The 14,969-nt window shown below is 40.5% G+C and overlaps 1 protein-coding gene across 3 annotated transcripts in view; it reads left to right on the top strand.

Moving 5' to 3' along the window:
- foxp4 (forkhead box P4) overlaps nt 1-4,247 on the top strand; it is an 87,219-nt gene extending 82,972 nt beyond the window's left edge. For all 3 annotated transcript variants that reach the window (XM_026168319.2, XM_026168320.2, XM_080301915.1), the window contains 4 exons: nt 578-699; nt 1,321-1,387; nt 2,441-2,613; nt 3,228-4,247. In XM_026168319.2, the coding sequence (XP_026024104.2) occupies nt 578-699; nt 1,321-1,387; nt 2,441-2,613; nt 3,228-3,378 (513 nt within the window). In that variant the 3' untranslated portion in view covers nt 3,379-4,247. The remainder of the gene's footprint in view (nt 1-577; nt 700-1,320; nt 1,388-2,440; nt 2,614-3,227) is intronic.
- The last annotated feature ends 10,722 nt before the right edge of the window (nt 4,248-14,969 follow it).

Raw genomic sequence — 14,969 nt, forward strand, 5'->3', positions numbered from 1 at the left:
GTGCAAAGCGATGGCTGAAGAAGTTGCGGCTCCTATCCTTAAAGTCGCATTACTTATTAACTTTTGATGGAAAGCTCGTATTCTTGCCTCCAACTGGGTGACAGACTTAGTGCAAGGGTAGAAAAGTGTGGTTACGCTTTTCACTTCCTGTTACAACTTTTGCATTACACTTTAGGTAAAACCGAAGACCACGGATGAAATCTTATGAAATTAACAGCAGTCATCAGGAAACATTAGTACTATTAAACCAGTAGTAGTACTTATTAAATTCATCACTTTGCGGGATAAGTTGAGAAAGTGTTTTACAGTTATTTCAATAAGCCTGTGCATTAATGCAAAATGAGGTTCTTCATCCCTTTTGGAACATTTATGAGGCAAGAAAGGAGGCCGACTAATTTTAATGCTAAATTTAAAAAAAAATGAATAATCGTTTCTGCAAAGAGAGTCCAAGGAAAGTTAAAGCAAAATAAAACCTGAAATCTCAGCGTCAAGTTAAATATTAAACAATGAAAATGCAATAGTAGCTGATTGATCCTCGGTGACTCTTTTTGCCTCTTTTCACTCTTCGTCTCCTCAGAATGCCGTGCGCCACAACCTGAGTCTGCACAAGTGTTTTGTTCGTGTTGAGAATGTGAAGGGGGCCGTGTGGACTGTGGATGAAGTTGAATACCAAAAGAGGAGACCACCAAAGATGACCGGGTAAGCACCACACACATACACAGAGTCAAGTGAACACGCTGTCACATGCGCACGCACGTTTGCTTTCTTGATGCACGGTTGAGGCTGATGTGAGTGTGAGCTTATCGGTGCTGGCACTATGATTGCTTAAATGGACCCACTATTATTACCGAGAGGCCAACTCGGGAATCAAGTAAAAAACAAAGTAGGGGCTGCTGGCCATTAATGTACATACTGTGTGTGTGTGTGTGTGTGTGCGTTTTTCCCTGTTTGTCGACTCCATTAGTAAGCAGCTGTGTGAGATGCAAGACAGGAAAAAACCTTGTTAGCGCGTGTAAACAGATGTTCTTTCCAACCACCAGAGAATCCAGGGATAATTATGCACACACACCTGCACACCAGATATCAGAGACTTTCATGTGCATGCTTTTAGCGTCTGTTTACAGTCTGTGGATATTTCAGTAACAAACATATTTGTGGAATTTGTTGCAACGCTTTTGGTGATGTGACATCTTTCTCACATGTGTATGCAATCTGTGATCCTCAACCTCCTTTTTCTCCTTGTTTGTGCTTGTGTGTGTGTGTGTGTGTGTGTGTGTGTGTGTGTGTGTGTGTGTGTGCGTGCGCGCGCTTTATTTGTAGAAGTCCCACTCTGGTGAAAAACATGATTTCAGGACTCGGCTTTGGATCCCTAAATGCCAGCTACCAGGTAAGGCTCCTTCCCCCTACCACCCCACTTCTCTCAATCTCTTTTTCTGTCTCCACCTTTCACTCTCTCTTTCACACACACTCACACACACACACACACACCTAGTAGCCAGTCATAATCAAGGACACTAATATCAATTCCCTCTTATAATTAGCCAATTCCCTAACGACGTTCACACCACCTCCCCTCTTCTTCCTCCCACATTAACACACAGTCTCACCTCCCACCTCGCTTTTTCACACACGCGCCACCTTCATCACCGTGTGCGCGCCACAAGTATGCAAACACACACCGGACCCACCTCTTCTCCTTGTTTTAGTGCAGATGTACAAATCAAAAATGCACACAGACACACACACATATGCGCATGTGCAGTTTTGGAGACCGAGATGATTTATAGCAGCAAGTAGTTGTCAATTAAGGTTACTGCATAAAATTATCGCCTGCCCTAGAAAACTCACCTCTGAGCCACTGAGAATTCCTTTTGTCTTTTTTCCCCCCTTCTTCTGGTGAGAGGGGAAGGTGGGGTAAGTATACCAAGCAGGGCCCCAACCTGTGTCTTCAAACATCTGGATTTAGAATAGCGGCCGAGGCAGCTCTCTTTAGTTCTATTCTCTCTCCTGCAGATGCGGAAGCTGCGCGGTGTGTGTTTAGATTGAGGTTGTAGCTCAGTCTCTCTTAACAACACTGCTGAGACTTTTGTGTCAACACACACACGCACTTATGACAGGGACTTAAATGTAAAAGCACAGACCTTGATATGGAAAGCACTGTATGTAAGTGCCCCCTAGTGGTTTGTCGTGCTCACTGGCACTCTGTATAGAAGAGCTTTAAGAGGTACAGAAAGGAAAATCTTCCTTATCATCCAATTACATATTTTAGGCAGACCTCCATGTCAGCTCGGTTTATAAAAACACTCTAATATCATTAAAGATTAAATATATCAGTAGAGATGTTTCTATTTGTCACATTTCTTTTATAACTCCACATATTTTTTCTCCAAACATGATAACTTGTATATTTAAAGTGACCACACGGCTCGCTTGTTTCCAGGCGGCTCTGGCAGAAAGCAGTCTGTCCCTGCTGAACAGCCCATCCCTGGTGACCCCTCAGTCTGCGCACAGCCTCAACATGCTGCATGTGGGCCACGATGATGTCAGCTCCACTGTGGAGCAGGTCAACAGCAATGGCAGTTGCAGCCCCACGCTCAGCCCTCAACAGTACAGGTATGTGGTACATAAAGGCGCACGTGTAAACTCCCACATGCAGAACATACAGGTGCTGCCAGGAAAAACAGGATGCCCATAATATTATGTCCATATGCTAAGCGTATCGACACAGATATATTTTTGGTTTAGTGTGGGAGAGCTTTATGTAGATGCCTAAATTTTAAAATTATAAAAAAAAATTTTTTTAAAGTGGCAATATTAAAGAGAACCTTGTCCCCTGGGTTTAAGTAAAAAGTAGACTTTAAGTAAATGAACAGGTGTCACTGAAGAGTTTAAGTTCTATTATAACCTAAGCAAATTTCCCGAGACCTCAATCACAGAAGTAACTAATCTACTGGTTACATTTTACAGGATACATCAGCCAGCAGCAACAAAATATCCCATTTCCCAGTGCTAATGTGTGCAAGTTGTTGTATCAGGAATATTGCAGCTCATTAAATAAAATTGTATAAATGCAACCAGAAGCTATCGTAAACCATGGCAAGACTTCTGGAAACAGGAAATCCTTGTGGCATATTTAAAGATTATTTTTTCTTCTTTTCAGCATTTCAAAAACTTAAAAAGTCTGAAAGACAGCATCTGATGATTTGTTCTTCCGCTCTCTCTTCCAGCCACCCAGTGCATGTGAAGGAAGAGCCCACTGAAGTGGTGGAGGAGGACAGCCGGTCAGTATCGCTCCTGGCTGGTGTCACACACAGCCTGCCATTGCCAAGCGATGAGCGTGACCTGGAGGAGGATCTTCCCACAGAGGAGCTGGAGTAGGACAGATCTCAGACAAGCCGGAGGGACGGGACTTTTTGAGACCAATCCCCGAGCCCTTCTCGCCCGTGTGAAGAGGAAAAAAATTACCAACAGTACACTTATGAGAAAACAGATAAGAGAGAAAAATAAGAGAATGTTCTTTTGTTTTTAAGAAAATTCAAGCAACTAAGGATGACATTGAGTAACTTCAAAAAAACAACAAAAAAAAACAACAGGGTTAGATGACCTTCGTTACTTTCAGACACAAAAATAAGACTGTGGAGCACTGCTTTACCTCCATGTGTTGCTTTCTCAACACTTGGCTCAAAGGTATGACACCACTTAATGCATACACACTCACGCAAACACGCACACACACTCATTCACTTGTCACACCATGTCTTGTCATTCTCCCTGGAAAAATTGCCCTCTATGTAGAGAACCTCTAGAGGAGTGGACATAGACACAAACACGCGCGCGCACACACACTCTCTCCTCCTCGGCCTACCACCCTGCATACACACTCCTCTCTGTTGTCTCGGGCTGCCTGGCTAGCCATTTTATCTCTACGTCAGTTGAGAGGACACCTAGATGTGTGTGTTAGAAAGAACACACATGTACACACACACACACACGCAGAGGATCATGTGTATATAGATGGGAGCGGTCATCAGGGGCTGTGCAGTATACCTCTCCTTCTTCGCCCTAGTCCAGTCACTTGCTTTTTCCATTTCCTTTGATCCGATTAGACTAAAACTGTTGGGCTTCTCGATGAGGAGGAAGGAAGAATACTTACAAAGATTACCTCCAACAGTACTTTAACACTTCTGCAGAGCAGGCACCCGCATCCACATCTGCGTGTGACCGGCCCTGGTCCCTGCCCAAACTTCTGCCAGCAGCAAGACACTTAGTGAGGGACTTCTTTAAAACTCTTTGATTCTATGTGGGGAAAAAAAGAACACACATCCCTGCCCCTCCTGCATCCTCTCCCATTCCACATCCCCACCCCCAGAAGACTGCAGGAATAGGACCGTTTGGTGCTGTTCTTCTTCTCTCGTCCATCTGCAGATGGAGTGATGTGCACGGAACACGTTTGAGAAAGAGAAGAAAAAAGAGGGGAATCTGTAAGAAACGATGGAGAAAGTGTCTACCAGAATATTGTGACTAAAAAAAAAATGAAACTGTTCATGATTATGGAATATAACAAGAAAAAAAAATGTGTGGTAGCTTTTTGTCATTTCCTTTTTTTTTTTAATTTGTTGTTGTTATCATTGTTTATTTTTGAGGATCAATATTTCCAAGGTGGCGTTTTGACGTACCTTTTCTATGGATGCTGTTTATGTTTTTTGTATTGTAAGTTGTTTAGTTTACTCTGGTTGTTCACACCATTCCAAATGAGTATTGGCAAAAAACAAAAAACACAAAAAAAAGCTCAGTATTGTCCCAATTTACCTGATCCTTTAATCCCGCCCCTTTCCCTTTCTGTCCCCAGCGTAGCAGGCAAGAAATTGGGAGATAGCACTTAAAGTTGCCGTTGTCCAGACAGATTATTTAACAGCTGAATCTTTTTTTTTCTTCTTCTAATTATCTCTCACTCACTTGTTTTTGGTTGTGTATTTAGTTGGGAAATATCCATGATGCTTTAAAACTATATATAGATATATTATTATTGCAGTCAGAGAATACCTCATCCCACAGAGGTTCTGCCTGGAACTGTGTCCAAATCGTTAAAGAAATAAGGGGGGATTCTTTCTGTGGGACACCAAATGTGGCAACTCTGCTCAGCTTCAATTCAAAGGTCTGTGGTTGTAATAGTTACTGTGTAGAAGCTAGCTGCAATTCACTGTGTGAGTTTATGTTAAAGGAATAGCACGTGAGATTTCTTTGTTTCCATTAGCAGAAAAGCATTACTGTTCTCTACAGTGCCATACCAAATTTAACATTTATTTTGAATCTATTATCTGCCTATTCCCGTTTTTATTTTTGTTACAGGTAACCAAAGAAATATGTAGAAAACCAAAAACCCTGTAGTTCATTTTTCCCTTTGTTTTTTTTTTTAATTCTTTTATTTAATTTTTTTAAGAACTGTCCAAAAGTCAACAAACCAGGAGTTTGAATTCTTATTGTTGTATTCATATAACTATTGTGTTGAAAAATTATACCTGACTTACAGTGCTGACCATTCCAAAAACCAAAGTGTGTAAAGCAAACTACAATTTGGAGACAGTTAGGAATGACCCACATTACTTATGAGGCCAAAAACTAGTATTAACAAACCTCGCACAGTTCCTCAGAAACACAGAAGAAAGAGAAAAGCACTTAGAGATGAAGCCCCGTCTCTCTCTCTCTCTCTCTCATACTCAGGCTCAGCTGTGTTCCAAACACAATCCTGGGAGTGGCCCGACTACAGTGTGAGCAGGCCTAAAAATAAAAAATAATATAAACACTCACAAGGCATTTGAACACAACAATTACCTTTCTGTCTGAGATTTAAAACAAAAGGTGAAATGGAAAAAAAATCTTTGAAACAGCTGCTGTTATATAGGTACTTTATATTGATACTGTTGAAGTTTTAAATCCATAAGAGAAAGCTCTTTACACATAAATGTTCAGCATTCACAGGAAGAAGTTGTGTACTGTAATCTGCTTTAAAAAAAAGTGATATCTTTGGGCAGGGAGGAGTTATTCCAAATATCTATTGATTATACAATAAAGAGGGAACAATGGAAAACAGCAAAAATATACCAATGTAAGAGGAAAACAACCAAGGGACGTTAAGTAATTTTAAAGATTGGTTCCTATTTTAATGTTTTGTTTTTATTATTATTATTATTATGTCAAACTATCTCTTGCACTTCAGATGGGTTTTGTTATTTAACGAAAAAAAAAAATCACATTTCCGACGAGTTTGCGTTCACACAGGACTGTTTCCTGTCACATTAGAGACTGATTTATTACAAAGTACAAAGTGGCAGACAGAAATCTTGAAGTGAGATTAAAAACCAAAAATAACACTACCTCCTTTTCAAAACAGTTCAACACATAGCCAACGGGAGACTGAAATCTCTTAAACATTGTTTTCTCCATTCATCCTCAATGATGATTTAAAAAAAAAAGCCAAAATTGTTTTAACGCTTACTTTAAAAGTGGCAACAAAAAAAGTATTTGGTGATCTGGACTCCCTAATACATCTGCTTGAGCCCAAAAAAACAAAATAAAACATAGAGGCGTTTCACTTTCCATAGATTTAAAAATGACTACCTCTCCTTAAACCACATCTGAAGCACTCTGTGCTGTAAAGTGCTCATTATCTATGAACAGTTTTCTATCAGCTGTTTCAAACTGACCATACTCCTGTACCCGATTAGCATCGAGCTATGTGAACAGCCTCTCAACTGTGTGCTTTGACTGTACGTGTGCATATTCATCATCAGGCGCAGCTCTCGGCCAATGAGAAGCTGGTCATTAATGGCTGCGTGTTGTTGCAGGGAGCTGGCTGTCAGATGTAGTGATGGGCTGAATATATTAGTGCCACACACACAAATAGACACACACATGCACACACAGAGGGGTATAATAGAAGTGTAGAAACAGGGCTAGGGGTTAGTGCAAACGGAGGCTCTGACCATCCAGATATCCAAAGACCCACAACACTGCAGCACCCCCTTTCACCAAAACACTCACAGAGACACTGAGAGGACTAACACATCACTACTAGTAATATCCAAACTAAGAGGAACTGCTGCATACAGTACATAGATGATCTCTGACTTGTGCTTTAAGGTACACCTGTAAACAAAGCTGTTTTATAAAGATGTAGATTGTTCACAGGTCACCATGTAACACTTCTGTTCTTTCTCCACCTTGGCATAACATGATGTATTCTTGTATATTGATGCTTGGCTTATCTCTCCAGGGCATTCTTTCCCATTTTGTCCTTTGATTTTTCTCTGTTGGGATTTCTTTCTCTTTTCTTTTTCTTTTCCTGAACCTGTTTAGCTATTGTAAAGCTTTCAGCTCTGATTCCTATACTGTACTGCTAATGCAGAAGTATATGTATTTATCATATTAAGTGCTGCAGGTATCTTGGTTTAATAGTTTGGGGTTTTTTCCAATGTTTTTTAGGTTTGTTTGTTTTCGGTTCTTCATAAAACGTCTGGGACGCTGATTTTTTTTTAAAAATGTATTATCTCTTTAAAAAAAAGAAAAAAATGAAAAGAACTAAAGTTAGATCAGTGGTTTAGGTAACACCTGTTTGTATATTTATCTTAGCTAGGTCTATTTTGATACTTTTTTGTCTCTGTACTGCATTTATGCATTTTTAAGGAAAGAAAAAAAAACAACATATGGAAAACAAACTAAAAAGTTTCTTCATTATGTATTGATACCTCAGAAGGACTTTTTTTCCGCAAAGACAGGACCAAAACCTCTGAAAAGAAAAAGAGAAAGAGGAAAAAAAATTTACGAATATGTAGCCCCTCTCTTGCTTTAAAAACTGCGGAGCTCTAGAAAGGTATTGCTGTTGGTCCTTTCAGGTGCCAATATGTGTCCCTACTCCCCTTGACCCCCTCCCTCTGACCCCTGACCCCTGTCATTCCTGTGTTGAACTCCGACCCGCAGAGCTGTCAATCATCTGCAGGTGCCGTGGGGGTGTCACTGAGTCAAACACCTGGCAGGTGGTGACCAGCCAGAAACCTCATCTCCCAGTCCCACAAAGGCAGATCAAAGACTGACACTGTTGCATTTTTGATACTCGTCCTCTTGCGCAGTCTCAATACCAAAATGTGGAATGACTCTCAGAGATGCAGCTCATCCTCTGACTACCAAAGGCATTGCAAGCAAAACATTGCTTAGTCCAAACTCTTGAACTCTAACCAAACTGTAACCAAACCAATGCCACAACTTTAACCAAACAAAGACCAAGCTACTTCCAAAACTCTCCATCGACTTCACTGATCACCTTTACTGATAGCTGTTATCTCGCATACATCCACTTAATGGTGTTGTAGGAGCAGCCCACATCCGGTTGACTGGTGACTAGCTCAAAGGACATGGGGAGATCAAATCGTAATGTGTGATTGGACAGTTCTGAGGTGTCATACGAAGGGGAAGGGACTTTCAAAGTGGAGCATTTGCCTGACGGTATTATCAAGTAGACAGCCAGAATCTGATGGAACTACCACTTCAGCTCTCCTCTGGTTAAACCTTAGGAATGTGTGTACATTTTCAGCAGTGACTCTTTGTATTGTTTCTTAGTTCAGTTTACCTGTTTACCTCTCTTTATCCTTTGTTTTTGTTTTATTTGTTTTATTTGTTTTAATGTTTCTTGTTATTTGAAAGTGTGACCCGAGGAAGAGGTGGGAACAGGGACTGGATGGTGGCTTTAGACAGACAGTGGAGCCCAGACCTCTGACCCTCCACCCCGGGTAGCCATGTAATGCCAGTCACTGCCCTTTCCTTCATGCTGTATAAAACACACACATATATCTGTGTATTTGTAACCTGAATCTTCTTGTGTCTGTCCATGCAGACAATAAAAAACTGTACAGTAGGTCTAGTTGCATGTAATCTGTACTAATTATTGACAATGGCATTATAAAATGCAATAAAATACTTATTACAATGTCCTATTCTGCATCCTTGTTTCTTCTCTAGTGCTGTTGAGTTATCTTAAAATATCGATGGGCTGGACAGTATGGATGATGCATAAGAGTTAGATCGGAAATGTTATGGGTTAGTTGGGCACCTCTTCGGTCTCTCAGGGTTTAACTGAACCAAATCATCACTGCTGAAAGCCTGATAACAGATGTTTTATTAAAAAAAAACATCCAACTATTTAAACAAGCTAAATCTAACTGATAGATTTATACATAAAAAGATAAGTCTACAGATTTGATCAGAAACTGGCCAAACTTTTTTACTAATATTGAACTATGTAATGGAGTTTCTTCTACTGTTTACCCTGCACACGCAAACACACACATGAAAGCTCTTATACTGTATATTTGCATGAAAACATTTTTTCAAAACTGATCTTATCCGTCTGAAATACAATCAAGATCCTCTCAATTGAAATGAGCGCCGTGTTGCCACTTCCATATTAATCCTTTGCGATTGGCAGGTTTTATTTTAGTGTCTTTATGAAGAAAATTAATGTCTTTGTGTAGCAAAAATGCAACCCTAGACTAATGTCACATAATCGTTAAACAATCTTAATCCTGTCCCGAGTTGGAAGCTGAACCATATGGAAGGCCTTTAGACAGTTCAAAATGTGATACAGAGAGTGGCCACCAGGAGGAGTAAACAAACCAGACAACACAAGCTGCAACTCATAAACACAAACCCAGCAACAAACATTACTGGGGTCCATTAACACGTTCTGACCAACAGAGTGGGCCAGAGAGTGTGGAACAAACACTGAGTGAACGATCTGCACTGTGTGTGGCAGTGGGAACGTCATGAATACAGGTGACTGAAGTCTCATTAGGGTTTATAGCATTGATGATGTATAAAAAATGCTTCTTCTTTTTTTAACCTTTCTGTACTTTTAGCTTGCCCACCTTCTCAGTTTTTACTTCCCGCTCTTTACCCGTGTCTGTCTCCCTCACAGGTTTGCAGCATGCCCTACAGCTTCTCTTTAAACCTCAGCTCTGCATCATGGATATGTTGCCACAGGGAGAAAAAATGGAAACTGGATGGATGTTTTTTTGGAAAGTTGAAACTTTGTTTAATCTTGTGCTTTTATTGAACTTCTGTGTTAGTCAGCTGGGAGAAAACTCACTCTTGACGCTTAAATCCCTGTGACATTTGGTTTTGGTAGAGACCCTATTCTAAGCCTATTATAGGCTGAAGGCACACATGCACAGGCATAAAAACACACTCACTGGCATGCACACATTATGAATACTAAACAGAAACTTAGTACCATATACTTGTACAAGGTGAGCCAGGGTGCAGAGCAACACAAAGGGGTTATTCTTGGCGTGGGATGGTAGTATTTGGCACACACCTGAATCTGAACCTTGGCACATGTTTCTTAATGCTCATCTGGACAGAGTAAGCATTAGGAGGCCTGAATGTGAGCGTGCTTCATACATTTGTTCGACAGTCCGGAGGTGGATTGTACTCTCATGCATCTGCCTATCTGTCCATGTGCATGAGCTTGCGATGCTAAATCAATATGCATGTTTGTGTGACTGGGTGCACGGGTGGGTGTGAAAGGACATTAGTCCCAACAGCATGGAGAGCACTGAGGTCCAGGCAGACCCTGTGAGTCACAAAATACATTTACCCAGAGCAATGCTGACATCTCTGTCTCTCCCCTGTTCACTCACTCTGTCTGTCCCTCTCCCTTCTTCCCCTCAATGTCTGTGGCTGAAGCTGTGGGCTAGGCTCCAAACAGTGCACTGACTCACTGCAAACAACACATCAGTGTATATCTGCTGCTGCATGCATCCACATGGATCTGTTTATTCAAGGCTAATGAGCTTAGACTCTTTCTCCTCTCTGTGTCTACCATAAAAGACAACCCAAGAGGTTTTTTTCTTCGCTAAAGCCAAAAGAAAAAAGCACTGTAATATACTTTTCCTTACTGGTGGGCCACTGTGCATTTGCCCCTATTATATTTAAAACAATGTAACAAAGAAAAGCATAGAATTAGCACCTATTATTGCATGCAGTGTGACTCAGTTAATTAATCAAAATTTGTTTTGTCGGATTTTGCTTGTAATTCCACTTCAGCCGACCCTGCAGCAGCACGTTTAAGTGAATATGACATTTTTAAAAACTGGTTTGGCTTTTTGTATGATCCTGTTAATAATAAACATGTGGAAATACACTGAAATAGCGTTGCTTCTCTTTGTGAAAGCCTGTTGACCCAGAGGCATGAGCTCTGGTTTACGTGTGGATTGTGCAAGTTCTCCATATGCCTGAGCTGTTGCTGTTTGCTCCCATGGTCCAGCCAAATAGATGTTAGGTTAATAAGCTATTCTAAATTGGTTGTAGGTGTGGATGTTGGAGTGAATGGTAGTCTGTCTTGCTGTGTTTTCCTTGTGTATGACAGGCAATCTGCATGATGTCAGCAGGGATAGGTGGGATCAGAAATGTTATGGGTCAGTTAGGCACCTCTTCAGGCTCTCACTGATCCAAATGGCATGTTACATGGCAGGAAATGATGGGCGCCGGAAAAATGCAAACAAGATGAGGACATAACAACAGATGTATTTTACAAAACAAGCAATACAGGATAAGAGAGCAAGAAGACTTTGGTATATAATGAATCATTAAGTAAATGGTGCATAGCATATAAATTTAGTATGCAAGCAGCTCAAAATTGCACTCCTAGGACACGCTGGAGTGTTATCCTGCTTTTTAAATAACTATCCTTGAGTTGTTAGTGTCTCGCAAGTTGTTTTTTCTTTAAATCACCACAGGAACCCTCCCCTGAGAACCCATAAGTCAGATGAGAAAATGGATGAAGCTCCATGACTCCATGTGTGGCAGTGTGTGTGTGAGAGAGAGAGAGGGCTCCGGCCACAGAACAAAAGCATCTTTGTGAGTGATTGGAACCACATTTTTCACCCTCCCGTCTCTCTCTCTCTCTCTCTCATATTCACTCTCTCTTCCAGTCACCATATCATTCAGAGACACTGAAACTGTTAAGAAAAATACTCAGATATGGACACTCATACTCCGAGTGTGCCCAGTTCCAGTTTCGCTTCTCTTTGAGCACCCCCTCCGTGTACACACACACACACACACACCTCACTTTCTATGTCTCCGTCTGGGCTAACTTCCTCTCTCAATCTCGACATTTCCTCCATGTGTCCTCCCACCACATGAGATCATCTAGTACGCTCAGAATCCCTTTGAGAAGTGGAGCAGCTCTCTCACCTTTGTCCCCCACCCTAGGCACTAGTTAGCTAAACACAGCAACCTGTTCTTTCCCTGCTGGTTATCAGAGGACTGTAAAGCCTCTAAAACAGGCGTGGGGAACTCCAGGCCTCAAGGGCCAGTGTCCTGCAGGTTTTAGATGTGTCCTTGATCCAACGCAGCTGATTTAAATGGCTAAATTACCTCCTCAACGTGTCTTGAGGTTCTCCAATGAACTAATCATTTGATTCAGGTGTGTTGGCCCAGGGTGAAATCTAAAACCTGCAGGACACCGGCCCTTGTGTTCCCCACCCCTGCTCTAAAGCATCAGATACCTAACCCAAATGAAGTTCAGGTCAGTGTACTATGAAATCCATTCAGAATAGTTAAGAATGATTTGATTGCCTTTGGACCATTTGCCCGTGGTTGAGTCTGAATTAGAATTTATAGCCTCCCTGTATGCACTGCATATTTAATACCAGCTTTTAACGTATAGTTGTGACTCAGCTGATTTAAGAAAATGAGTACTGTAAGCAGACTTTTTCAGCAGGAGAAGAAACTGAAGAAACATTTCTCCTGCTGAAAACGCTACATCCAACAGATTCAGCTTTTTGGGATCAGTGAAAATGGTGATATTGTTGACTTGTTGGCTACAGTGCAGATCATATACTGTACTGTTGCATATGCTTACAGTGAACGGTAATGGACAAATTATTCCATACTTTTAGACTGTCATTACAAGAAACAGTTACATGCGAGTGTCTCACTCTCATCTCTGTGAATTACTGAGATTCTGCTTGTTGCTTGGTAACTGAAAAATAGTCCAACAAGACCATCTTTAAACCAATAAATATTTCTTTATATTTCTTTTTACAATTCTGTTTTTGACCCGATTAAACAAATGAACAAAAATGTGTTAATAATTATGCTTTAAAAGTTGTTACAAATACAGACTAGTTGTTCCCCTTATTTCTGGTCTATGTATCAAGTGTGTGATTTAAGTCCTGGCGGGACAAAAGACACTAAATTAACTTGAAGTGGTCACAGAGATATAAACAGTGCATCTACCACATGAACTGGTTAATCAGATTTTTTTCAAAACTGCCTAAAAGTTTAATGACTTTGCCCCAAAATACTCCTACCAGCATATATGCTATTGCAAAATTCTCACACATTTAAATTTCTACTTAATGCTTTGAGTGCCTTGTCCATTGAATTGGCTTGATTTTCTGTATTTCCCAGAATGTCAAACTATTCATTTGACATAAATTATAAAGCTGTTACCCTTTTGCTATTCCTCTGCACAGAATAAATGGTTTAGGAGAAAGTGTCTGCATGTGCATCAACAAAAAAAACCTCTCTCCCATTATTGTATGCTGACTTGATGGCACTGCTGGAGGTGTGGAATATGGAAGGGCAGTGGGAAATTCATTTGGCTGGTCCATTAGAGCCTGAACAATCCAGTGTACCTGTTCACCTCTACACAATGCTGTCATTAGAACCAGAACAAAAGCAATCAGAAGACTGACAAGGTGTGCGGCGCCTACCACACACTCTGTGACAAATATGTTTAAATAATGAAGAAAAACCTGTTAAATAAGGCTAATTAAATTAACACTCAACACCTGTGAAGCAGCATATAAATAATTGTCTAAATAAAAAAGGAAGCAACGGATATTAAAGCAGTTAGGCTGTACTGTGAATAAAAACAGAAGCAAGATGATTGAGAGAATAACTTCTGTGGCTGATGACAAAAATGTCCCCGGTGCCATTGTTCAGTGCAGGAATTAGAGCAGAAGGGGAAACTGGATCTTTTAAAAACACACAAGACATTAATGGATCCGTGGGCTAATGGCCACCATTCATCCACGCATCCATTTCTTAACTGCTTATCCACTTCAGGGTCACAGGGTGGGCGGGAGCCTAACCCAGGTGTCAACCACTTTCCAGGGTTTTTTTTGTATGTGGTTAATTTATCTGGCACGTGTGTGTGTGCGTGTGTGTGTGTGTGTGTGTGTGTGTGTTAACCTAACTCTAATTGTACTGTATGATTTTTAGCTGAAAGTTTGATATCACATAAAAACGCAAGAATCTCCTCATTAGCACATTGTGATGCTGCAAATTACCTAAGATGAACTCTGAATTTTAATATGATAAAATTTGGGAGAGCACTTATCCCACTCTGTTAAAAACTGGCCTGCAGTAGATGACGAAGTTATGCATGTAAAGCTACAGGGAGGGCAACCACTCAAAATGTGTTGATAGGAATTATCTCACAGAGACTTTGAAATGCTGATATCAGTACTTTTTTAAAAGTCATCCATTAGCAACATTTATAAATGAACAGCCTCTCTAATATTTTATTTTTCAATTATGTGTAAAAAGTATTTTGACTATTAGCTGGTCTGAACTTAAATTACAACAGGGGTGGAGGATTTATGTAGCATAAGGTACAATAAAGGAAAATCAACCTAAGAATAAAAAGCACGTGCAGTTCCACTTACAGAGTGACATCTGGTCATCCTAATGTTAATTCAACAAGACTCGTTTCTTGTTAGAGTATTGTAATTTTTTCCCCCGGTTCTTTTGATGCCAAAACGTACTTAGTAACTGTTTACCAACCTTCATTTCAAAACTGAAAATGGGATTTTTAAAAGCTATCAAACCCAGTCACATTGGTTAGTTAGCACTATAAATCTTCATTATCTCTACAAATTAGGCGTCGCTTACACTAAGAACAA

The sequence above is a fragment of the Astatotilapia calliptera genome, chromosome 5 (assembly GCF_964374335.1).
Source record: "Astatotilapia calliptera chromosome 5, fAstCal68.1, whole genome shotgun sequence".
In the NCBI taxonomy this organism is placed as follows: Eukaryota; Metazoa; Chordata; class Actinopteri; order Cichliformes; family Cichlidae; genus Astatotilapia; species Astatotilapia calliptera.